At 45.7% G+C, this 26,690-nt stretch overlaps 2 protein-coding genes across 2 annotated transcripts in view; both read left to right on the plus strand.

The window, feature by feature from the left end:
* alox12 (arachidonate 12-lipoxygenase) overlaps window positions 1-8,626 on the plus strand; it is a 35,091-nt gene extending 26,465 nt beyond the window's left edge. Inside the window, exons 11-14 of the mRNA XM_078533853.1 lie at window positions 1,521-1,642; window positions 3,264-3,364; window positions 5,013-5,183; window positions 6,802-8,626. Of these exons, the coding sequence (XP_078389979.1) occupies window positions 1,521-1,642; window positions 3,264-3,364; window positions 5,013-5,183; window positions 6,802-6,981 (574 nt within the window). The 3' untranslated portion in view covers window positions 6,982-8,626. The remainder of the gene's footprint in view (window positions 1-1,520; window positions 1,643-3,263; window positions 3,365-5,012; window positions 5,184-6,801) is intronic.
* A 5,378-nt stretch (window positions 8,627-14,004) lies between these two features.
* Window positions 14,005-26,690, plus strand: part of LOC144671809 (polyunsaturated fatty acid 5-lipoxygenase-like) — a 41,965-nt gene continuing 29,279 nt past the window's right edge. The window contains exons 1-3 of the mRNA XM_078533855.1: window positions 14,005-14,223; window positions 16,475-16,670; window positions 21,175-21,256. Coding sequence (XP_078389981.1) covers window positions 14,074-14,223; window positions 16,475-16,670; window positions 21,175-21,256 — 428 coding nt within the window. The 5' untranslated portion in view covers window positions 14,005-14,073. The remainder of the gene's footprint in view (window positions 14,224-16,474; window positions 16,671-21,174; window positions 21,257-26,690) is intronic.

The following is a 26,690-nucleotide window of genomic DNA, read 5'->3' on the forward strand; positions in this document are numbered from 1 at the left end:
AGCGATGCTGGGCGAGGGAGAGAAGCTGGTCCAAGGTACTGGGGGGTGGGTGGTTGGGGGGGTGGAGGGGAAGAGTGACCCTTCTCTAATGCACAGCAATATAACAATAGGTGTGCTGGAACCGATAAGGCTGACTTTGAAATAGACCGTTAGAATTGTGTCATTTCCCTGTCCACCACCGACTCTCCTGATGGTTCAGTGCCCTTCTGTCAAACGCATTGGAGAGAGTGCAAGGACAGGTTTACAAGAATGGTTCCAGGGATGAGACACTTCAGTTATGAGGAAAGATTGGAGAGGTTGGGACTGTTCTCCTCGGAGAGGAGAAGGCTGAGAGGAGATTTGATAGAAGTTTGCAAAATCATGAGGGGCCTGGATAGAGTAGATAGGGAGAAGATGTTCCTGCGCGTAAACGGATCGAGAACCAGAGGGCAGAGTTTTAAAGTGTTTTGCAAAAGAAGCAAACGCGAGGTGAGAAAAATACTTTTTCACACAGCGAGTGGGTTCGGGTCTGGAATGCGCTGCCTGGGAGTGTGGTGGAGGCAGGTTCAATCGAGGCATTCAAGAGGGCATTGGATGATTATTTAAATAGAAACAATGTGCAGGGGTATGGGGAATGGGCAGAAGATTGGCACTAAGTTAAAATGCTCAGAGAGCTGGCGTAGACATGATGGGCCAAATGGCCTCCCTCTGCACTGTAACAATTCTGTGATTCTGTGAGCTGTGCAGATTAGGGTGAGACCCATGGCCTGTGGTGAGGGAAGATGTTCCTGCCAGGTACTCTGCAGGTCCCTGTAACTGGTCTCCACCACCCATCTCTTCCAACCCACCCCCGCGCCCCACCTGAAGGGGGAACGAAGCAGCTGGCATTGTGCTGCTCGTGCCAGGACAAGTAGAGGGGGTTGGGGACGTGCCATCCTTGACTTCATACAGAGGCACAGGGTACCGGTCCGGACTTTCAATGCGGGATTGGGAATCTGACTCCCAGGCGTTTGGGTAGAGGTGTTCAAAATAACAAAGGGTTTCGATAAAGTAAATAAGGAGAAACTGCTTCCAGTGATGAAGGGTCGCTAACCAGACTGAAGATAATTGACAAAAGAAGCAGTGGGGAGATGAGGAGATTTTTCTTTTTAAACACATTGAACTATTCTAAGTTGGAGTGCGGTGCCTGAAAACATGGGACTGATTGGAGAGTTCTTTCAACCAGACAGCAGAGGCACAATGGGCCAAAGAGCCTCCCTGTGTGCTGTCTCATTCAATGGCTGTGTGATGTCTATTCACTATCCATTGGGACATCCTGTATAGTGCATGGGTAAAGTTGTCAAGTGAAATCCAGATCCACGGGTTAAATGCCTTGGCCAAACTTGGTATCAGGTCCACGGGGGTGAGCTCACCGAGGTCTGTCAGTGCCCATGGAGGACCTGGCCCCCTCGAGCCCCAGAAGAGTGAGCCGCTGGGCAAAGGGGAGAGAACTGGAAGGGGCAAAAACATCCAACAACTGTCTTGTTTCCGCCCCCCTCTAGGTACGTCAAAGGCATTACAGGCCTCTACTACAACAGTGACCAGGAAGTACTCGAGGACACTGAACTACAGGCTTGGCTTAAAGACCTGGTGCAGGAGGGATTTCAGGAACTTCCAGGAGTCGGTAACTGAAAGCAATTGTTTGTGGAGTAATTGGGAAGAGGATGAAGAGCGTGGAGGTAGAAAAGCATCATGAATATAAGTGGATAGCAAGATCAGTGTGATTTGAATGGTTAATGTGTGGGTTCAAATTCCATCCTCGTTGCCAATTTTGTTGTGTATTTGCCGGTTTGTTACATATTTTATATATCTGACTTAACTTGGAGCAGTGCAGAGATGACACTAGTTTAAGTCTACAACAGGTTTATTTATAGTGCTTTAAAATATCTCAGCAATCACACGATTTCTACACACACGTACATAGCTCTGGCACCTCTGGAAGCTTCTGTTTACTTTGGCTCTCAGAGGCTACGCCCAGGCTTAATCAATCAAGTACAGTGAACATGGGTCAGTCAACAGGCTAATACAATCAAACACAGATCCATTAAACCATTGAACACTACATCTTTGCCAGTGCCCCAATAGATAGGGGTGCCCATTTAGAGCAGGAAGATCTCCAATGGAGCTCAACCGGGACAATTGTAGGAACATTTGAACAAAGTTCATTTGGCCAAAGTATCTCAGATGATAGCGCGGGAGAAGCATCAGCCCGGGCTGCTGCTCCTGATGACCCCAGCCCGGTTGTGCCGCCGATTATGCTTGCACGGTTTGTGGGTGCTCAGCCTTCAGGCTCCTGCCTGAAGAATGACCATGTGGATGAGGATGGAGGATGGGCAATGCAGGTGCCAGCACTGGCAAAGGCAAAACATTTCTCTCGCTCTGGAGGCACAGGGGACATGAGTTTGCCAGACCAGACAAAACAACCTCAAAAGATACAAACAGAAGTTTCGCAATTTCGCAATTAAATTTGATAAGGGTTCAACTTCTGTTAATTTAACAATTCAAATAATCAGGCATAACTTACAATTATATAGCGCCTTTAGTATGGTCAACCACCTTAAGATGCTTCACAGGAGTGTTATTAAACAAAATTTGACACCAAGGCAGATAAGGAGATATCAGAATGGATGACCAAAAGCTTGGTCAAAGGTACATCTTAAGGGGCATCTTAAATAAGGAGAGAAAGGCGCAGAGGATTAAGGAGGGAACTCCAGAGCTTAGGGTCCAGGCAGCTGAAGGCACGACCTTAAATGGCGGAGTGATTAAAATCAGGGGCGGACAAGAGGCCGGAATTGGAGGAGCGCAGAGATCTTGGAGGCATTGACGGAAGGGACGATATCGGTGAGGGGTGACCATTGGGTGGGGGGTTTCCTGTTTGAGCTCCTGTGTCCCATCCAGTGCCCCCCCAGTCACCCCCACCCCGTGTCAAAAAAAAAAATTCAGCAGAAACTCCTAACCCCAGAGATTGGGAATTGATACAACAAAGGGTGGCTGAGGAGAATGGCAGAGATGAATTTATGGGGAAGTTGGATGAGGGAGAAAGGAATAGAAGGAGATGTTGATGGGGGTTGGGGGGTGGGAAGGACCTGCATAGACCAGTTAGGCCAAATGGTTTCCGTGCTGTACATTAAACGTGATAGAAAAAGCCAAGCAACAAAGGATTTGCGAAGTTGGGGGGGTGTTTCTTAGGAGGCACCCTCATGTCCCCCCTGATCTGATTGTCGGACTAACCTAATTTCCTTCAGAACTCCCAGCGGCCTTCCAAACCAGAGAGGAGCTGTTCAAATTCCTAACCATGGTGATCTTCACGTGCTCCGTACAGCATGCTGCAGTCAACAACGGTCAGGTAAGGACCTTAGGCCCTCTTGCTTCACTCAGCGCTCAGGGTCAGGTGGGTTAGGGTGAGGGGTGGGTGGGGGAGGAGCGGGTGAGGTAGGAGGGTTTGATAAGGGGCGGCTGGGTGAGGGGCCGGGTCAAAGTGAGGACCAGCGGGGCAGCTTTGGTCGCGCGCTCTCTCACCTCCAAGTTCCGGGTTCGAGCACCACCCCAGGGGCCACAGAAATCAAGGCTGACACTCCAGTGCGGTACTGAGGGAGTGCGGCACTGTCAGGAGTGCAGCCTTTCAGATGAGATGTTAAGCTGAGGCCCCATCTGCCTGCTCAGGTGACAACGTTTCAAAGAGGCTCCCCAAAGCCTGTCCACCACCTCCACGGCACAAGTCAGGAGTGTGATGGAATACTCCCCACTTGCCTGGATGAGTGCAGCTCCCACAACACTCAAGAAGCTCGACACCATCCAGGACAAAGCAGCCCCGCTTGGTTGGCACCCCATCCACAAACATTCACTCCCTCCACCACCGAAGCACAGTAGCAGCAGTGTGTACCATCTACAAGATGCACTGCAGCAACTCACCAAACCTCTTTTGACAGCACCTTCCAAACCCACGACCATACCATCTAGAAGGAAAAGGGCAGCAGATAGATGGGAACACCACCACATGGAAGTTCCCCTCCAAGCCACTCACCCATCCTGACTTGGAAATATATCGGCCGTTCCTTCACTGTCGCTGGGTCAAAATCCTGGCACTCCCTCCCTAACAGCGCTGTGGGTGTACCTACACCACATGGACTGCAACAGTTGATGAAGGCAGCTCACAACCACCTTCTCAGGGGCAATTAGGGATGGGCAATAAATGCTGGGCCCAGCCAGCAACGCCCACACCCTGTAAGTGAATTAAAAATAAGGAGCGGGGGAATTAACCACCGGTGTCCTGGCCGATATTTATCCCTCAATCTACATCACATAAACAGATGATCAGGTCACGATCACATTGCTGTTTGTGGGAGCTTGCTGTGCACATTCTGGCTTTGGTGTTTCCTACATTACAACAGTGACTGCATTTTTAAAAAAAACATATTTCAGGCTGGCCTTAAAGCTGTTTGAAACATCCAGTCCTTGTGAAAAGTGATATATAAATGCAAGTTTGGGGGACGATGGGGGCGCGGGTGAGGTCAGGTGGGATGGGGAAGAAGTGAGTGGAATTTTGTAGTTAAAAGCTGTGGTACTGAACCCCAATTGCCATGCTCGTTGTTGGCGTTGGCTCAGACGATGTTACAGCACAGAAGGAGACCCTTGGGGCCAAACTGCCTGTGCTAGCTTTCTCTAGGTGGTCCACCACTCTCCTCAACTTTCCCCATCCCCATTTAAAAAGAATCCTTTTCAAACATTTCTCAACTCCCCTTTTAAAAGTTACCCAGGAATCCTTTCCCACACCAGCTGGGAACTCCGTATCCTAATATTTCTCCGTGTCCAAGAATTCTTCCCTTTCCTGTTGATCTTAGAGATGTTGATGGGAAACTCTCTTGTTACCATTTCAACTACCGTCTTTCACCCTAATTCCAAAACCCCTCAGAATTTTGGGCACCCAGTCAGATGGCTTTAACGTGCTCGTTCGACCCCGTGACCCCTAACCTTTGACCTCTTTCTCTTGGCAGTATGACTGGTCCTGCTGGGTACCAAACAGCCCCTGTACAATGAGACAGCCTCCACCAACCAGAAAGGATGACATCTCAGTGGAGGATCTCATGGAGACCTTGCCGGACATGAGTCAGTCCTCTGTGCAGATGGCCTTCACGTGGCACCTGGGCCGACCACTTCCCAACAAGGTGAGCCAATCAGAAGTGACATCTCTTAACGTAAACACTTGCAGATGTGTCAAATGAGTGCGTGGACACGGATACACGCACACACACACACACTCACACACACACTCACGTGCACACACACATGCACACGCACACACACGTGCGCACACACACGCACGCACGCACACACGCACGCACACAAGCACGCATGCACACACACACATGTGCACCACACACACATGCATGCACACACACACCACATGCAAGAACACACACATGCACACAGACGCACACGCGAGCGCACACACACATGCAAACACACGTGCACACAGACACTCATGCGCACACACATGCATACCCATGCACACACACCCACACACACACAGACGCGTGCGTACACACCCACACACGCACACACACACACACGCGCACACGCATGCACATTGACTTCTCAACACAGTTGAAAGCTGAACTCCACCCTCTCAGCAGTGATGTATTCTCGCATATAAAGTCCCAGGCTCCTCCCAACTTTAACAGGGTCTCTTCTCCTGGCCCCACCAAGGTGAATGTTCCAGTGTCCTTTTAAAAACAGTCTCTTCACTTAATCGTCTGAACATAATCGAATGGACTTTCAGTATCAAGGCACCCTCTGGCCATTCCTAGGTCTTTAAATCCCCAAAATCCTCATCTCTTCAAACAGGGATTCTGTCCTCACCAGCACTCTGCTTGGTGGTTAACACAAAAACCATCCTCCTCTGCTTGGCACAGTAACACCAGTTTTTGATCTTCCTCCCCCACATCTCTCTGACTGACTCCGAGAATCCATGCAGAGCAGGACTGGCTGCTTCCTCCTTTGTGTCCAAGTGTTAAAACTTGCACCTGACATTCAATAAGTTTTGACCTGGGCCTCTGTTCCATAACAACCAGGTCACATGGGCTTGTCTCCGGGCAGATTTTGCGAGAGGTCACATTCCCCTTTCCAAACCAGCCATTTTTACCATGAATTTAAGGAGGCCGTTTAAAACTTAACCATCTTACAATGTCCAGCGGTCATAACACAATACTTTCCACTTGCCCGGATTAGGGTAGCTCCAACACTCACCATCCAGGACAAATCAGCCCACTTGATTGGCATCTCATCCAGCATCATAAACATACACACCCTCTGCCACTGATGCCCAATGGCAACAGAGTACGCCATCGACAAAGATGCACTGCAGCAATTCGCTAAGGATCCTTTGACAGCACCTCCACACCCTTACCATCTAGAAGGACAGGGGCAGCAGATGCATGGGAACACCACCACCTGGAAGTTCCCCCCCCCCAAGTCACTCACCATCCTGACTTGGAAATATATCGGCCATTCCTTCACTGTCGCTGGGTCAAAATCCTGGAACTCCCTCCCTAACAGCACTGTGGGTGTAGCTACACCACAGGGACTGCAGCAGTTCAAGAAGGCAGCTCACCACCCCCTTCTCAAGGGGAAATTGGGGATGGGCAATAAATGCTGGGCCTAGCCAGTGACACCCACATCCTGTAAATGAATTTTAAAAAACTACCCAGTGAAGCTTCATATTTGGGTGGAGAAGATCTATAATAAGATGTGGTTTTTTTTCTAAATATAATACTATTTGTTCAGATATTGCTGGGCTGTTTTAAGGAGGAATACTTCACAGAGGAAAGAGCCAAGAAAATCATCGCAGAGTTTCAGGAAGAGCTGAAGCAGATTGAGAAGCGGATCAAGGAGCGAAACAATGAGTTGCCTCTGAAATACAAGGACCTGAAACCGTCAAACATTGAGAATAGCATCAGCATCTGAGCCTTGCTCACTGCAGACTTCACTGCAGCCCTATGTAGTCCAATGACAACTGATCAGACCCACAACAATGGCAGAAGGACTATTGTACACCCCCAGGGCCCCAGTACTACAGAGAACATACAAACATATCCATTAGGAGCATGGGTCAGGCACAACAGGAACGGGCGGGTTGTCTTATGAGGAAAGGTTGAACACATTAGGCTTGTATCCACTAGAGTTCCTCAGGGTTAGTGTCCTCGGCCCAACCACCTTCAGCTGCTTCATCAATGACCTTCCTTTCATCATCAGGTCAGAAGTGGGGATGTTCGCTGATGATTGCACAATGTTCAGCACCATTCGCGACTCCTCAGATACTGAAGCAGTCCATGTCCAAATGCAGCAAGACCTGGACAATATCCAGGCTTGGGCTGACAAGTGGCAAGTAACATTCGCGCCACACAAATGCCAGGCAATGACCGCCTCCAACAAGAGCTAATCTTACCATCGCCCCCTGACACTCAATGGCACTACCATCAATATCAACAACCTGGGGGTTACCATTGACCAGAAACTGAACTGGACCAGCCATATAAATACTGTGGCTACAAGAGCAGGTCAGAGGCTGGGAATCCTGCAACGAGTAACTCACCTCCTGACTCCCCAAAGCCTGTCCACCATCTACAAGGCATAAGTCAGGAGTGTGATGGAATACTCCCCACTTGCCTGGATGAGTGCAGCTCCCACAACACTCAAGAAGCTCAACACCATCTAGGACAAAGCAGCCCTGCTTGACTGGCACCCCATCCACAAACATTCACTCCCTCCACCACCGACGCACAGTAGCAGCAGTGTATACCATCTACAAGATTTTTTTTTTGAAAAATATACTTTATTCATAAAATATCTGGAAGAACATTCCAAACCATTTCAAAATCACCATCACAAAAGTACAATCAGGTTCAACTTCTACAACATGTATCACAAGGTGCATCAATACAATCAATCAATATTACAATCATTTGCAGACATTCATTTTGAGCTGTACAGCCCGAGGGGCTCTAAACAGTTCCCAGTCCCTCGGTGCACTGTGGCAGAAAGATCTTAGACAGCGACCCTTCCCCATTGCGCCTTTGCAGCCCCTGCCCCAAGCTTTAGTGCGTCCCTCAGCACGTAGTCCTGGATTTTGGAATGTGCCAGTCTGCAACGCTCTGTCGGGGACAACTCTTTGCGCTGGAAGACCAACGAGTTTCGGGCAGACCAAAGAGTGTCTTTCACTGAGTTGATGATCCTCCAGCTGCAGTTGATGTTTGACTCGGTCTGTGTCTCTGGGAACAGCCCGTAGAGCACAGAGTCCTGTGTCACAGAACTGCTCGGGATGAACCTCGACAGAAACCACCTACAAGAGGCACTGCAGCAACTCACCCAGGCCCTACGTGAATGGGAGTCTCTCACCTGCTCCCTGGGATAGACTCAAAAACCCAACCCAGTCCCTCCAGTTCTGACCTTCCGCGCACATCCCATTTTAATCACTCCCTTGTCAGCCGCACCTTCAGCCACTTGGTGGGAAGAAACTGATTTGATTTGAACCTAATGCCATGTCTGCTTTGAAGGGTCGTGTGAAGTACTTTTATAAATTTTCATGAATAAAATAGATTTTAGAAAAAAAGACTCGTCTACAACTCCCTCAGCTCCTGACAAAGCCTCTCCATCTCCTCTTGTCGGATTGGCTTCCCCTCTGCGGATGCAGTGGCGTCCATTCGCCAGCAGAGGGTGGCGGTGTATCACTTTAATCACAAGAGAGAGAAACAGCTTTGAGGAATAGAGACACTTTCAGCCTTTTTTAATTCATTCAGCCCCAGGCCAAAGATCTCCCATTGCAGTAGCCCCTGCTGCCTCTGAAATGACTTTTAGGCTTTTCCACTCCCAATGCCAAAACAGTTCCTGAAATGATCTTTTCCTTTTTCTCCCTCTAATGATCTTTCCCTTTAGGTATTGATCCAATTTCCAATTGAAAGTTAATATTGACAGCAGCTGATTCACAGAATGAGTGAGGGGGAGAGGGGGCAGGATGATGTACCTGGACAGGTGAGTGAGGGGGAGAGGGGGCAGGATGATGTACCTGTACAGGTGAGTGGGCAGGATGATGTACCTGGACAGGTGAGTGAGTGGGAGAGGGTTTAGGGTCAAGTACCTGGACAAGAGAGTGAAGGGGCGAGGGGGCAGGATGATGTATCTGGACAGGTGAGTGAGTGAGGGGTAATATCACACACACACACACACACTCAGACTCGCATCCGCAGAAATGCATTCTTTATTTCATATTTATTTTGCTCTATATCCTCGTGACAAAATCTGTATTGCCATTAACCATTATCATGGACAATTTACTCAGTCAAGTTGTAGTTTTACAGGAATATTGAAACATATTGAAAATTCCCCAACGCACAATAAACAAACAGAGGCTCAATCATACCTCAGTTATGTTTGGAAGTGTTAACATCCAGAGCACACAAGGTGGTTAAAATGATTCTGTTCCCAAGGTGAAATGCGTTGCTGCTTTATAATCTCAATCTCACTCCAGTCAACCAGGGAGTAACATTAGTTAAATAACACGAGCAAAGTTAAAAGTCTTTGCAGGTTTCATTCTGAAATTAGAAAATGTAAATATATCACCATAGCACAGAGTCGAATTGCAATTGTTGACCCCAAAACAAATATTACATTTGACATATTATTAGGTTTTATTTTAATATATAAGGTGTAAAGTATCTCACACCACAGTTGATGTGACAAAGGTGGAATACAGACTGGGAATGAGATTGAAGCTGCCCTGCAGAGTGAATGGTTCTTGTTGGTGATCCTGCTGCTGTTTCCCCTCCTGTCCGCTAGGGGACGCACCAACTCTCCTTAGACCCTCCTCTCCCTCTGGTCGAAAGTTGGCCACTGGAAGCCGCCATGTTGCCGTGACGTCACCGCCAGCGCCGCCCGTTTACGTTAAATCGAATGGCGAATGGAAGAAGCGACTCTTCAGAATCGAGAGGGAACAGGTTATCTGACCGGCGAGGAGAGAAATAGTAATAGTAAAAATAATAATAAAAAAGCGGCTGCGGGTGAAGCGGGTGGTGAAGCCGCGCATGAAGCCCCATCCCAGAGTGCAGCGGGGCCCGTGTCATTGATAGAGTTTTTTTCCAGCCGCGGGGGATTATGGGAAATTGGGGCCGCCATTACTCCCTCACCAATTGGGTTGCAGCCTGCAGGGGGAGTAATGAATGACACAAATGGGAGTTTGAGTTGGTTATTCGGCCCTTCGAGCCTGTCTGTCATTTAATAAAATCATCGCTGATCTTCTACCTCAACTCCACTTTCCTGAGCTCTGCACCCATATCCCGGGTTCCCTCAGTACCCAAACAGCACTGGGTCTAGCCTATAGTCAATAGCAGAGCATCCACAGCGAGGAACTTCAAAGACTCGCCGGAGAACTTCCTCAGATTCCTTCCCCAGCTCCGCCACAATGTACGCTGTGTCTGAGTGATGTTTTCACGAATAACTTTCAACTGTACACTGAATCCTCCTTCTGCCTCTCCGACGTCATTTTCTCCCTGTCCGTTGCTCTTTCTTTCACCCACCCCCCAGTCTTATAAACACCATGTGGCAAATGTTGGAAGAACTTGCTTAGATCTCTAAACCTCTGCGCTGATAGACGTACGTCTCGTTACTTTGAGGCAGAAATTCAGACCGGCACAACTTTGTCCCATTTTGTTCCGATGTTGCCCGCCTTCGACCAGAGTCCTTTTCCCTCAGTCCAGTTCCACCTTATGGGACATGGCATCATTCGAAGCTGGACAGGTTCAGTTGAGACCTGCCCCCTGGTCTTGTCCAGCTAAGTGAACCCATTTTGTCTAATAGCACAGACTAAAAAAAAGAGTCTAGGAAAGTGAGAGCTGTGTCTTAATTGTGGACATAGAAAGCTAAACATTATGCTGCACTTTATGGTTTCAAAGGATTATTTTAACAAAAAACACCATCGTGCTCCAAATAAACCTAATCGAGTGATATAGCTACACCATGGAGGTCTTGTGGCGCAGTGGGTCGTGTCCCTGCCTCTGAGCCAGAAACTCTGGGTTCGAGTCCCCCTTTGATGGTCAGGGAAAAGTGTGATCATAACTTGGCCAAACAGGCTGTGTATCAACTTATCAATCCTTCCAACAAACACCAGTGGCTGATGGTAAGAGCAGGAGAGATTCCTGGTCAGCCATGTGATGGAAAGAACATTGGAGCCTTGACTGTCACTATCCAAAGCTCTGGACTATGACATGCAAGTAAAGGGTGGGGGAAGTTGGACTTGGGGGTGGGGGAACAGCCAGATGGCTGGACTGCCAGTGTGGATCAGATTGGTGCTAACAGCATGAGGTTCAATTCTCTGTTCTGGCTGGGGGTTATTCAGGACCTGTCTCTTTGCCATGGTGCTGTGGGTCAGATCTACCTTCAGGCAGAGAACTGAAGAAGAAGCCACTTGGTTATGGGTAATACCTTTGGGTCAAGGAACAGATTGAGATTATTATGCTTCCTAATATTGTGAGACAATCAATTATTCAGAATGTGAAACGAGAAACTTTTTTTTAATCATGAGAAGTAATAGCCAAGCAAATTGTCTTATTTCCAAGCATCTTAAGTTACTTAGTTTGAAAGATGACTTTACTGACATAATTATAGTTCAAAAAGGCAAAAAAACACGATAATTCAAAAATAAGTCCATGTTAATTTTGATTATTTTTTTCTACTGATACAGAATTCAATACATATATTTCACTGATTATATATGCAAATGATGCATTCTACCAGAGACAATTGGCAACTTTGTTTTAGAAATATTGAATTTTCATGTTGAGGTTCCCAATAGAATGTTTGTGGATGGGGTGCCAATCAAGTGGGTTGCTTTGTTCTGGATGGTGTCAAACTGTCAAGTGTTGTTGGAGCTGCACTCATCCAGGCAAGTGGAGAGTGTTCCATCACACTCCTGACTTGTGCCTTGTAGATGGTGGACACGTTTTGGGGAGTCAGGAGGTGAGTTACTTGCCACAGGGCTCCTAGCCTCTGACCTGCTCTTGTAGCCACAGTATTTATATGGCTGGTCCAATTCAGTTACTGATCAATGGTAACCCCCATGATGTTGATAGTGGGGGATTCAGCGATGGTAATGCCATTGAACGTCAAGAGGCACTGGTTAGATTCTCTCTTGTTGGAGATGGCCATTTCCTGGTAGTTGTGTGGTGGGAATGTTACTTGCCACTTGTCAGCCCAAGCCTGGATATTGTCCAGGTCTTGCTGCATTTAGACATGGACTGCTTCAGTATCTGAGGAGTCACGAATGGTTCTGAACAATTTGCAATCATCAGCGAACATCCCCACTTCTGACTTTATGATGGAAGGAAGGTCATTGATGAAGCAGCTAGGAGACTATCTTGATGAACCCTGCAGTGATGTCTCGCAACTGAGATGATGTACCTCCAACAACGACAACACCTTTCTTTGTGCTAGATATGACTCCAACTGGTGGAGAGTTTTACCCCTGATTCCCATTGACTCCAGTTTTGCTAGGGCTCCTTAATGCCACACTCAGTCAAATGCTGCAAGGGCAGTGATTCTCACCTCACCCCTGGAGTTCAGCTCTTTTGTCCATGTTTGAACCAAGACTGTAATACGATCGGGGACAGCTGGGACACTAGTTGTGCGCGAAGACAGCTGGTTGACTGAACAAAGTCAATAAACCTTCTCAGTAAAGAAAAGCTCTGTGCCTTGGTCTTTGCTTCACCCACCAGCTTGGATTCTATTAACAATTAGCATTTTCTAAACTTCTTAGCACTTTGTAACCTTCTTTGGAAAACGAATCAAGTAAAGCTTTGCTCTGACAAAATGTTAGCCATGCTGACTGCCTCATTTTCACTGGTCAGAAACTCTTCGATCAACACACATCAACAACAACCGTGATACCAACTAAGATAAGATGCTGCAGATAATGAGCCTCAGTAATCAATCTGCAATGTTTCCCATGGACCATCCTTCAGGTGGGAGGTGTCTCCTGGGATCTGTCGCTTGGCTGGTGATGGAGTCATCGGAGCACGAATGAAACACAAGACTAGGTGATGCTGAACATCTGCCCGCATTGTTAGCCACCAGTAACAAGTATACAGCATCTCCATTACCCGAGAAATGAATGCCAGTCCCACAATTTGATGCATATACAGAATCAGTTCATTTCTGAGACAGAGGGGGTTATCCTAAGAACATTAGAAATAGGAGTAGGAGTGGACCATTTGGCCTCTTGAGCTTGTTCCATCATTCAGTACAATCATGGCCAATCACTAACCTTAACTCCACTTTCTCGGCCCGTTCCCCAAATCCCTTAATTCCCTGAGAGACCAACAATCTGTCTATCCTAGCCTTAAATGTGTTCAACAACTGATCCTCCACAACCCTCTGGGGTAGAGAGTTCCAAAGATTCACAACCCTTTGAGTGAAGAAACTTATCCTCATCTCAGTCCTAAATGATCGTCCCTTTATCTTGAAACCATGGCCCCCATGTTTTAGATTCCCCAGCCAGATTCTCCATTCTCGCGGTACAAAATCCTTTCACGTGGGATGAGCGAGGCCTGACCCAGTGTAGAAAAGACAAAATGGCCTCTTTGGGGGTCACCAGATGGGGTTTGGAACCCTGACATCAACAAACTTTATCCTTGACTAGAGAATCACATAAGTGGCAAGTTTGGACGAGATTATTGGCAGGAGTTCAAGTTTCATTTCTCTATCTCATGCACCTTGTTATGCATGTAACCTTTGTATTTTAATTTAGCTTTTAATAAGCATATATACCTCAGACTGAGGTTACCTCTGGTCTCTAATTGTGAAAAGCTGGATTTACGATGAATTACTCAGACCTGTTTTAAACTCTAGATGTGTATCATAATCAGAATTTCCATCAGATTATGTGTCACTTGATTTCACAAGAACTCCTCCTTTTTTTAAAAAATGTAAATATCCTGCATCTGTGTTCCTGGGCACTCAGTGTGTCAAGTGTTGCTACAGTTGGATATCTACATTTCTCCCACCATCAAAATGATCACCTACAAAGTCACTATCGAGACTGGGGAAGCTCTGTTTGAGGGAACCTGGAGTTACGTGTACTGTACCCTGATCGGAGAGAGGGGAAACAGCCACAAAACCAAAGTGAACGGATGGTTCTTTGGTGCCCTGGGCCAGGGATCTGTAAGTATATATACTGGCAGAGACGTTGATTGAGGGAGGACTCCCTGCTCTTCTTCAAAATAGTGCCCTGGGATCTTTTAAATTCACCTGAGCAGGGAGATGGGGGCTTTGGTTTAACATCTCACCTGAAAGACAGCACTCCCTCAGCACTGCACTGGAGTGTCGTCAGCTTTGACTTTTAAGCTCAAGTCCTGTAGTGAACCCGGAACCTTGATGTCACTCACTCAGCCAGCTGCAACATATGCTACAGTATTGAGAAAGACCAATTAAAAATCCACTTTCTTCTCTTACAATGCCCAACATCATTTATTAATGATCGTGGCAATTCAATCTTAGTAACCTATTCCAATATGTATGCTAATCCTGAACTTTTGCCTTCGATTCTCTCGTCTATTTCTCCTCTCAAATTTTGTTCAGTGTTGGAAAGTCCGACCTCCTTTGAAGAATTTTGTGATCTGCATCAGTGTTTTTCGAACTTTATCTGTCAGACGGAACCTGTAAACATGAACAGTCACCAGGAGCTTTCTTGCCCCAGCTTGAATGGTGTCAGCTACCCGTAAGAAAGCTTGCAGAAATCATGTTGCTTTTCTTTTTAAATATACCAGCATCAAGTAAAACGTGCTTGTAAGTCAATAAATACCGCAGTCTGGTGATCCCAGAGATCTCAGGAGATCCCCTTACAGAGCCAGTAACAGGACCACAATTTCAAGGCCAGTGTTCTGTCAAACACTGTTGTCTGTTTACTAATATCTATCCCTAATAATTACAGCTGAGTTTCTTAGTTAGTAAAGCACTTCCCAAAGAAAGTTTGGAACTGTGGAAAACAGTGAGGAGGTTAGTAACAGACTTCTGGAGGACGTCGTCTGGCGAAATGGCCAGACACATGACAGATTCAATTTAATGCAGAGAATCGTGAAGTGAAGCAATTTGGAAGGATAAGTGGCAAGTTAAGTTCACCTCAGGCAATGACCATTTACAATAAGAAAATCTAACCATGTTCCCTTGATATTCAACAGCATTTCTATCTCTGAACCCCCACCATCAACATCCTGGGGGTTACCATTGACCAGAAACTGGATTAGCCATATAAATACTGTGGCTACAAGAGCAGGTCAGAGGCTGGGAATTCTGCGGAGAGTAACTCACCTCCTGACTCTCCAAAGCCTACCCACCATCTCCAAGGCACGAGTCAGGAATGTTAAGCAATACTCACTACTTGCCTGGATGAGTTCAACTCCAGCAATATTCAAGAAGCTTGACACCATACAGAACAAAGTAGTCTTTTGACTGATATCACAGTCACTACCTAAAATGTTCATTCCCTTCACCACAGAAGCACAGTGGCAGCAGTGTGTATCTCACACAAGATACACTGCAGCAACTGGCCAAGGTTCCTTCAACAGCACCTTCCAATCCTGCAACCTCTACCACCTCAGGAGGTGAGATCCACACTTAAATATTTTAATGAGATCACATGTGTTGTTATAAAAATAAATATTTTGTTGTTTACTTGAGTAGAAATGAAGTCAGTCAATGATTCAATCACTTTTTCTTGAACTTTAGCATAAGGAGCAATTTAAAATTGAAATACTGTGAACCGAACACATACAGGATGCTGTATTCTTCTGATCTAGTCAATGGCCTAATGCAGAGTCCTTCAGTGCATGGCTACTGTTAAGCATCTGCATATTTTTGCAACTGCATACAAAACAGACTTTACACACTGTCAATGGATCCTGTAAGTGGCAGTGTCCTTTTGGAACATTTAATGTTTTAAAATTTTCATCCTGACAGCTTAAATCTCAAACACATTAAGAGTTGCCAGCCTGATCTCTCTATCTCTCTTTTTCTCTCTCTTTCTCTCTGACTGTTGCTAGGCAAGGTCACTTTTTTCTCATGAATCAACAGCTTGCTTCAGACTTTATCTCCATTTAAGGTCCAACCCTGGCTGGTCAGGTTTCTTCCCAAGAAGCCCAGCAGACAAAGGTGGACGAGGGCTGCTGAATGGATGAGGTAAATACCTTTCCAGCACTGCTTGTGGGCCAAGAGAAGCAGCCTCCCAAGCTAACCTACTTCTCTCTCCTGTAATCAGAGCCAAACTCATGATTGGATACCAGCCCCATGATCAGAACCCTCTGCCTTAACATTGTAGCCCCCGCCCCCCACAACAGACCCCCTCACCTCAATTCCCCCAAATTCTCGTTTTCCCATTGCAGTTTAACAAACTTTCATGATCTAACTTAATTTCCAGGTGATTCAGCAGGAAATCACCAGTGACCAGGACCTTGGGACCATTCATTTTGTAGAGCTGACAGTATCTCCATCCCTCATAAAAGATTACTGGTTCTGCTGCTCCGTGACAATGGAGAACCCCGAGGGAAACTCTTTCCAATTCCCCTGCTACAAGTGGCTGGCTGACTGCTCCATACGCCTCCGGGAAGGAACAGGTAAAATGGCAAAGCCAAGAGTCACTGAGGAATAGCATTAACTTGTATTCATGCAGAGCCTTCACCCAAAGCACGTTAGAGTCAAAGAAGCAATCTTGAAGTGTTATGTTGGAATGTAGGAAATAGGGCAGCCATTTTACACAGAATAAGTTCCCACAAACGTCAATGAGAGAACGAGCAGATAAGCTTTCCTTTATCGATTCTGATCAAGGGATAAATAACGGCCAGGTTACCAGGGAGAGCTGCCCTGCTTTCCTTCAGAATAGTGCCAAGGGACCTCTCACACCGTCACGCCACAGCTTTGGTTTAATGGGGGGCCTGGGGGACGGGTGCAGATGGTGCCAAACACCAGAGTCCGGGGGTTGGTGGGGATGGGGGCCCAGGCTCGGTGTTTTAAGCCGAGTTTCTCATTGTCCTTCAGACAAGCTTCAGACCTGAAAGACCAGCTTTAAATCAAACTCAGAAATGTCAGTTCTGATTTTTTTTTTAAAGCCAGTCTGTCAGGTTAATTTCACTGGGTTGCTGTGCTGCTGCCGCTTCTGAACTTCGGGTAGCTTCGTGATTCCAAATTTTTTTTTTTTGAAAAGCCCGCTAGAGAACCATGAAGCTGCCTGAATGTCAACAGCAGCAGTGCAGCAACTGAGAGTGTTCCTGGTTAAAAAAAATGATACGTGAAATCTCAGATTATTTTAGAGCCAATTGGATGCTGGCGGGGGAGGGGGTTGGGGTTGTGGGAGGGTGGGGAGGGGGTGAAGTTGGAGGGGGTTCACGGGTTTGGTTGGGAGGAGGCTGGGAAGGTTGGGGGGAATTGGTAGGGAAGTTGGGGATGTGGGGTGGGGAAGGTTTGGGGGAAGTTGGTAGGAAAGTTGGGGATGCGAGGTGGGGTAGATGGGGGAGAGGTTGGCCAGGTGGAGGTGGGGGGGGGGGAAGTTTGGGGAAATGGGTTAGGGGTGGGGTTGGGGGGAAGTTAGAGGTGGTTGTGGGCCGGGGTGGGTGTGGGTAGGCTGGGGGAGTGGGGTGGAGAGAGGTTGGGGTTGGGTGGGATAGACAATTTTAATGTTTGGAACCACGAAATTAAATACGCTACACTTCTCAAAATTCTCTTTTGAAATGAAACCAGCATATAAATAGCATTCTGACTTGTCATTATGCCTTAAAGTAGACACAATTCTGATGAAATGCCATGTTGACTTGAGAACCTTGGGCCTCTGAAAAATAAATGTATGAAACTAAAAATGAGGAGTGATGCAAAGCAGGGTGTTGACTCACTGGGAACATAGGAACAGAAGTGGGCCAATCAGCCCATCGAGCCTGCTCCACCATTCAATTAGACCATGGCTGATCATCTACCTCAATGCCACCAGCCCGCACTATCTCCATATCCCATGATGTCATTAGTCTCCAGAAATCTACTGATTTCTGTCTTGAACATGCTCAATGATTGAACTTAATTGTGATATTTGTAATATAGAATTGCAAAATTTCCAAATTTGCTGCTAACACCAAACTGGGTGGAAATGTAAGTTGTGTGGTGGTTGCAAGGAGGCTTCAAGAGGACTTGGACAGGCTAAGCGAATGCTCTAGAACATGACCGGTGGAATATAATGTGAATAAGTGTGAAGTTATTCACTTTGGTGGGGAAAACAGAAAAGCAGACTATTTCTTAAATGGTGAGAGGTTGGGATGTGCGAGTGCCCAAAGGGACCTGGGTGTCCTTGTTTATGAGTCACTAAAAACTAGCAGGCAGCTGCAACAAGCAATTAGGGAGGGAAATGATATGTTAGCCTTCCTCATGTGGGGATTTGAATGCAGGAGTAAGGAAATCTTGTTGCAGTTATGTAGAGCTTTGGTGAGACCTCCCCTGCAGTGTTGACTCGCTATTGCCTATTTGCTTAGTTTTGCAAAGTCTGGAAATGAAATCACTATTTGTCACTGAGAGATTACTTAAAGAAAGGTTTTACAAATCTCTACTCCATCCTAGGTTCACCCCACCCTGCACCACCCTGTTTAAAATCTAGCAGAAGGTGGGACGAAAATTTCTCTGAGGGCGGGGATTCCTGATCATCCATTGTAACTTGTCCTTCTGTCTGCTTACCTATTACCCCACTCTCTCTTGGTGCTTTTATGAGTTTTTTGAGGAATGAAATATCGTGATGAAGTTGCACTGCATTGTAGATATTGAAAATATATTGTAGTGAGAAGCTACAATCAGTAGGGTGTTCAGACCTGGTGATCAAAAAAACACAGATACAATTGTGAACCATTCGGTCTTTATCCTCTGGCCTCTTAAAAGTTGTGTTACACAGAGACACCTGAGGGCTCCAACACTTCTCACAACAGTGAAGACCTATTTTGTTCAATCATTCCACTTTGTTGCTCATGAGTCATTTGATTTTTATACCCTATGAGATTACTGATGAAATAGAATCCAATTACACCCCTTCTATGAAACAATTATATTCTTTAATATCTTGCACCCAGGCAGGAGAAAGTCTTCTAATTCTTCTATAGAGTAGAAACGATCTTGTGCACTTTATCTGGGTTGCAAGTATTGAACCTTCCCCAAATATGAAGTTGCTGACACCATGTCCATATGGTGCAATGTGCAAAACATGTTAATGAGGCAGAGGCAGCCACCGAAATCAGTGCTATCGCCTGCACAGTGTTATAAATAACTAATGGGATATTTTCCTGGCAAATTAACAGTATTGCATGATGCTGTTAAGGTCAAATTTGTGCTTTCTGGTTTGTGTTATGATACGGCAGGAGATATTTGCCAGTCTGACCAAAGGGAAACTTGGCCAGGCTATCATAATAATTTTGCAATTTGCATTTATTACAAATAGATATTTACATTGAAGTCAGAAGTAAAGAGCCCACGATTACCTTTAAACATGTTAAAGATTAAATTAAAACATTTATTAATAAAAGGCAAGGTAAAGTTACACACACAAGATTACAGTTACATAGTTAAACTTAGTCTTATAATAATTCCCAAATGATTTCTATTTAATTAGACTCCTAACTACATACCGTTTTAGGCAACAGTCCAAATAGATTCTTAATCTATAAAACATCCAGCAAGATTACCACAAGCACTCACTGTCACTATAAGGGAGGTATTTCACAGCTTCTCTCTCCCTCTCACTCAACAGTGGAACTCCAAGGCTTTTAACAAAACCTCGCACTCTGGGCCAGTTGTAAAATATCTTATCGTGTCCCTTTGAAAATAAAACAACCTCTTTGATGATGCAAACCTTGCAGTCTGACCCTCTTTAGTTTAATTAAATTAGTCACACATACACAAATATACCCACACAAGTCTGTTTCAGTATCCCATAGTAATTTTAGAAAAAAAGTGAAATTTCCTTTACATTTGTTTAATAGTCATGGTGGGATCACCTATCAGGTACACACAAACTAACACTGCATTATATTGTTGCTGCTCTTAATATTAATGACCCATGCTACATATGTATCAGGCAAAATTTGTAACCAGATGCCGACAATGGGCATTATTCTTTTACTAGGACATTTTGGTGATTTTTTTTTTATTTGTTCATGGAATGTGGGCGTTACTGGATAGGCCAGCATCCCATCCCTCGTTGCAGTTGTTCAGAGGGTGCTTAAGAGTCAACCACATTGTTGTGGGTCTGGGAGTCACATGTAGGCCAGACCAGCAGATTTCCTTCCCTAAAAGACATTAGTGAACCACATGGGTTTTTACAACAATTGACAATAGTTTCATAGTCATCATTAGACTTTTCCACCATCTGCTGTGGCGGGATTTGAACCCAGGTCCCCAGAGAATTACCCTGGGTCCCTGGATTACTTGTCCAGCAACAATACCACTACACCATCACCTCCCCACAATTGCTTGGTGATTGATTAGTGAATCATGAAAGGTGAAAAATTATCATGCATGATTGAGGGGGAGGGTTAAAGTGGGGGGGAGGGGTGTGGAAGAAGGGCCCAGAAACAGGAGAAGCACCTGGGCCCATGATTTCTCTCCCTGGCCCTGGTTTAATGTCTTATCTGATAGGTGGCACCTTTCAGGCCAAATCTTCAATTTTGAGCACATTACTGGACGTTTTCTTCACACCAGCCAAGGCTACGGGTTAAGCTCCTGTGCCTGATGTGTAATCAAAAAAATGGATCGGCATTGTCCGTCAAAATTCAGTGCTATCCATCCCCTCAGGCAGCAGTACAGAAGGGCTCGTACATTTAGTTGGTGTTCGATTGTTTGACTGAATCACAAAATCAGCGTTTATAAATACAACCCATTCTGAACCCATGATTAGATTCAGCCTGTGTTCATTCTCAGTATCTAATTATTCTTTCCATAATCAATCAAAACCCCTGGTTTAGAATTCAATTTGTAACTCAATCCCATCTATCTATGATTCTAAATATATAAACCTTCAAAGTCCTCGATCAGATTCCAGCCTGTAATTCAACCTCGGATATCACATTCTGTACTCAACTCCAAAATGTTCTGTTGCAGCTAAGAGAGCCTGTGATGATTGGTTGCCCATATTTCAGTCCGATCGACAGGATGAACTTTTGGAGAGACAGCAGCTCTACAGGTAATCCCAGATATCTCAGCTTTCTGTACGGAGAGGCTCTGGGTCACACAGCTACTGGCAATGAGACTGTTGGCTAATGTTATTACTTGATAAAGCTATGGAATGCGAATGCCCAAATGGGCATTCCTTTAAGCAAAAGATGGTTTATAAATGGGGAGGTGCCACATGGAATCATATCCAGTCACCCAACTGGTTCTTTATTGCCATGATCTCCAAATTTCTTCCCTCCATTTCGACAATTATAAAGTACTACATATTTACAGCATTGAAACAGACTGAACTGGTCTGTGATGGATTCCAGAGATGCAGAGCTTGTCTTATCAGGAGAGATTGAGCAGTTTAGGCCTATACTCGCTAGACTTTAGGAGGATGAGAGGAGATTTAATTGAGGTATATAAGATGCTAAAGGGGAGAGACAAAGTAGACGTGGAGCAGATGTTTCCCCTTGTGGGGCATTCTAGAATGAGAGGCCATAGTTTTAGGCTAGGGGGCAGTAGATTTAAATCAGAGATGAGGAGGAATTACTTTTCTCGAAGGGTCGTGAATCTGTGGAATTCACTACCTCAGAGTGCAGTGGATGCCGGGACGCTGAATAAATTTAAGGAGGAGATAGACAAATTTTTAATTAGTAACGGGTTGAAAGGTTATGGGGAGAGGGCAGGAAATTGGAGTTGAAGCCAAAATGAGGTCAGCCATGATCGTATTGAATGGCCGGGCAGGCTCGAGGGGCTGAATTGCCTACTCTTGCTCCTAGTTCTTATGTTCTCCTGTTCTTATGTACAGGTTTTTCAAACCTCAGGTTAACTCTCTCATCGATTTATCTCACCTGCTCTTTCACGCTTTCCAACCTCGATGGGGTCCTGCGCTCTCAGTCTGAACCTAAAGGTTAAACAAAGCGATGGGTTTAATCCTGTAAATGTGGAGTCATTAAAATTAAATGAATCTCATTCATATATGGGTCACAATTGTATGGCACAAGAAGATGTCCCTCTTATTATATGCCATTTTCTCTGAAGCTCTTTACTGAGAATGCAGTCTCTGGGTCAGTGGCCAGCACCTGATGGCACCTAACAGAAAGACAGAAAGATCCAAAAATGTTAGTTGGATAGTAATTTTGTTTTTTTATTTATTCATGGGATGTAGGCTTCGCTGGCTGGGCCAGCATTTATCGCATGTTTGTAAGTGGCAAGCTCGATTAGAATTGAAGACATGATCCTCTCTCAAAATGCCACAATTCGGGAGAATTGACCCTTTTGAACCAGCCACAGGCAATTGGTCTCAATGCATGGAAAGAACCTCACGTTCTTTCTTCAAGCAAATGAGATTACAGGAGAAGAGAAGAGGCGAGCAATCCTCTTCAGTACTTGTGGGAGCAAAATCGATGGTTTGATTCGAAGTTTGACGGCACCCAGTGCCCCAGATTCAAAGCATTTCAATGAATTTGTGGACCTCATGAAGGACTAAGCCCTCAGTCACGATGCAGAGATCCAGGTTTAATTCACGAAATAGAGCCCCAGGTGAGACAATTGCATGCTATGTGGCAAATCTGAAGCATCTAACAGAATTGTGAGTTTGATACAACTCTGAACGCCATGCTCAGGGATCGTTTAGTGTGTGGTATGAAAAAGGACTCTATTCAGAAAAGATTATTGTCCGAAGTAAATTTGGATTTCAAGAAGGCACTAGAGATAGTGCTGGCCATGGAGAGTGCAGTAAGAGATTCAAAAGCAATACAGGATGCACAAAATAGTGTCATCCTCCACGTCGGGTGGGAAACCTCAAGCAAAAGCGGTGCGAAAAGGTGAGACTCTGCCGAAAAGAGGGAGACAGCCCCTGCTAGCTGAAGAATAAAGAAAAGTAACTTAGCAGTGAGATCGAAGAATAATTTTAATAGAGGTGGAAACAATCAGTCTTTTAGCGATTGGCAGTTTAAAAAAATTGAACTCTATTATTGTCACAGAAATGGACCACATAATGAGGCAGTGCAAGGAAGGATTAAGGCAGGCTTGTAAACAAAAGAAGAAACCCAATGAAATCTACAATGTAGAAGAGAAACGGCAAATTCTGACATTTACTCATTGTTTAATCTGAAAATTGGAAAGACAGAACCAATATTTATCACAGTGAAAGTAAATGGCAAGCCTATTAAAATGGAAGTGGACACAGGAGCTTCCACTACAGTGATTGAGGAACATACCTTCAGACATTTGAATAATGTTGAACATCGAATAAGTTTGGAGCAATCAGTGGCCAAGTTTAAAACATAACTAGGTGAAAACATTCAAGTAAAAGGCATAAGCATAGTAACTGTCTATTATGGAAGCCAATCGGCAAAGCTTCCAGTTTTGGTATTGAGAGGCAGAGGACCAAGTCTTCTGGGGTGAAATTGGCTAAGAGAAATCAACCTTGATTGGCCACTGAGATTCCAAAATGAAGGTGGAAGCATTCCTGTTTTGAAAAAGGAGTGTGTAAGGACTCAACAACCTGAAGAAATGCAGGCTGTCTTAAGCCAAAACCTGGAAGAACAGCAGAAGAAACTTGAAGACACCCTGCTTAATGACAGAGTTCGAGACAAGGTGAGCAGGGAAAAAGAAAACCTGTTGAAAGACCTTCAGACACTACAAGATTCCCTCAGGTCAAAGTTTGTACCTCTGGAAAAGTATGAAGAGAAACAGAAAGAATTCAGCACTTCTCTGAACAAACTGTAGAATCAATTGGCAGAGAAGACAACAATGTTCATTTTTCCAGGGGGCAGCAAACAAATACAAAAAAGAGAGGGAAGAGCTGAAGAATCAGCTAAATGAAGCCAAAGAGGCTTTAAATGCAAAAGTTGCAGAATCTTCCAAGAAGCAGACAGATAATGAAATTTTGGGAGAGTCAGTCACTGAGCTCAGACAAGTCGAGCTTGCATCTGAGAGAAGTCTGGCCAATAATGAAGTCAAAGAGAAGTCTGAGATTAACGTCTGCGCTAGAAAGAAGGCATATAGAAAGAAAATACAGAAATACTAATAAGGCTTTAATTCTGGCAGCATACGAATACACATAGGCCTGGCAATCAAATCGCTCTATTATCAATAGTACAACTCGGTCACCCTTACAACAGTTAGCTTCTGCTTTAATTTAAGGAAAAGCTCCCCAATTTAACCAGGGCAATATCGATCTCTGCTTTTGTCACAAAAACAACAGAGGTGGGCTTCTTGATAGTCATTTCAAAGCCTGTCCACCACCTACAAGGCACAAGTCAGGAGTGTGATGGAATACTCCCCAATTGTCTGGATGAGTGCAGCTCCCACAACACTCAAGAAGCTTGATACCATCCCCCCGTGACCCAGCAGACTCACCTCCCCCCGTGACCCAGCAGACTCACCTCCCCCCGTGACCCAGCAGACTCACCTCCCCCTGTGACCCCAGCAGACTCACCTTCCCCCGTGACCCAGCAGACTCACCTCCCCCCGTGACCCAGCAGACTCACCTCCCCCCCAGCACCCTGACAGACTCCCCTCCCCCCGTGACCCCAGCAGACTCATCTCCCCCCGTCACCCTGACAGACTCACCTCCCCCCGTGATCCCAGCAGACTCCCCTTCCCCCCGTGACCCAGCAGACTCACCTCCTCCAGTCACCCTGACAGACTCCCCTTCCCCCACCATGAGCCTGTCAGACTCACCTCCTACCGTGGCCCCGGTAGACTCTCTTCCTCTCACCCTCCCCCTCCAAAAACCTGGACCAAATTTTCCAGTCCACCAGCCATGGGAATCGTCGCAGGCGGGGTGGAAAATTTAACGGACCAGCAAAAGGTCCATTGACTTGGAGCAACAATCCAGAACCAGAAAATCCCATAACCTGTTTTACCCCAGCATACTCATCACTGCTGGTGTTTGCTGCTCCTCCAATCACAGCCTGTTTCTCACCCACCTTTGCTGCTGATAGGCCAGTGAGCCTATAGCAGAAAACATGAGAGAGAGAAAAACCATGTGATCGGAGGAGCAGCCCCTTGCAGAATCTCCAACTTCACTTACCTACCTTACCGACATTTTGAACATTGGCTCTGGGGGGGCCACATAGACTGACCTCGGAGGCCACAATCTGGCACATGGGCTGCCAGTTGGACAAGCCTGCTCTAAACCTATCAGGGCTCTTTGGAGGGGTGAGGCACCCTTTTGGTTGAGATCAGGTACTGTTTTGAAAGGTCCAGGTAGCCCTTTGGGAGAGCAGACCTGAACTTACATAAAAAGTGGATAAAGTCTGTGGAACTGTGAAGCTGTCAAGTCGTTTAAATCTCCTGCTCTTAAAATTTTGAAAACAAAAAGCCTGTAGTTGAAAAAAAAAATCAGTGCTTGCAATTTTAGTAGATGGTTATTGACATAAACCTGAGGGCTATCAGCATAGTTTTATTTCTGCTTGACTGCTTCCACAGCCTATATTGTCACAGTGGGAGACTTGTAAGTTTACAGTTTGATTGAAAGCTCCAATTGGTTATAAGCTATCTTTCATGTGGGGCTATGAATACAAATGTTTGATTTGAGATGGGATTAAGTACTTGAAGAAAATCTTTGCTTTTATAAGGGATTTTATCAATGAAAGTGTTATTTAGTATAGTGAAGTCTTTAATAAATACTTAGGACTTTATTTAACTCGTCATGACTTCTGAGGTCTGCCCACGGTGGATACTGGTTGAGTTGGCACAGGTAAGGGCAAAGGGTGGTGTGTGGAGGGCATGGGTTGGCATGGGATGGCACTAAATTGGCATAGGGACTATAAATTGTAGAGGGTAGAAGGGCATAGGTTGGCTGAGAGGGTATGAGGAGAAATGGGGGTTGGGTGGAAGGCATGAAGTGGCATGACTTGGCTTGGATGGGGCAAGTGGAGTGTGTGGGGGGATGAGGGGGTGTGAGGGTGGGGGCTAGAGGACTGTTTTTTGGCTTTATTGTAACTTGATGAAGTCCCAGAGCACCGAGATGGGCCTTTTACTCAGCCCGCCTCAGCGCTCAGCAGTCCCTGTGCCTACCTGCTCACTGTTTCCAGGGTCAGCGACCCAACCATCGGTAACACCCACCTCCCCGGGAGCTGAAATCTCGGGAAGTTTCTCCCCAGTTGGGTTTGCAGAGTCGGGAAGTTTCGTAACTCTGCATTAATTGACTCGGGAGCATAAATTAAGCCCGCAGATTCTTCACTGCACCGGCAGGCCATGATGCAATAACTTGTTTCTAGATTTAACCAACTCAGATGGAGGACTAGATCTAATCAAATGGTTGGGCCTCCCACATTGGAATGTAGAATGTGAAACTGCAGGTGAAAGGAACGCAAGAACTGAACGGAATGTGATTTTGATCAGCAAACAGCAAACAGGATGAGGGCCTTGACTAAAATAAAAACAAAAAACTGCGGATGCTGGAAATCCAAAACAAAAACAGAATTACCTGGAAAAACTCAGCA

The sequence above is a fragment of the Cetorhinus maximus genome, chromosome 34 (assembly GCF_964194155.1).
Source record: "Cetorhinus maximus chromosome 34, sCetMax3.hap1.1, whole genome shotgun sequence".
NCBI classification, from domain to species: domain Eukaryota; kingdom Metazoa; phylum Chordata; class Chondrichthyes; order Lamniformes; family Cetorhinidae; genus Cetorhinus; species Cetorhinus maximus.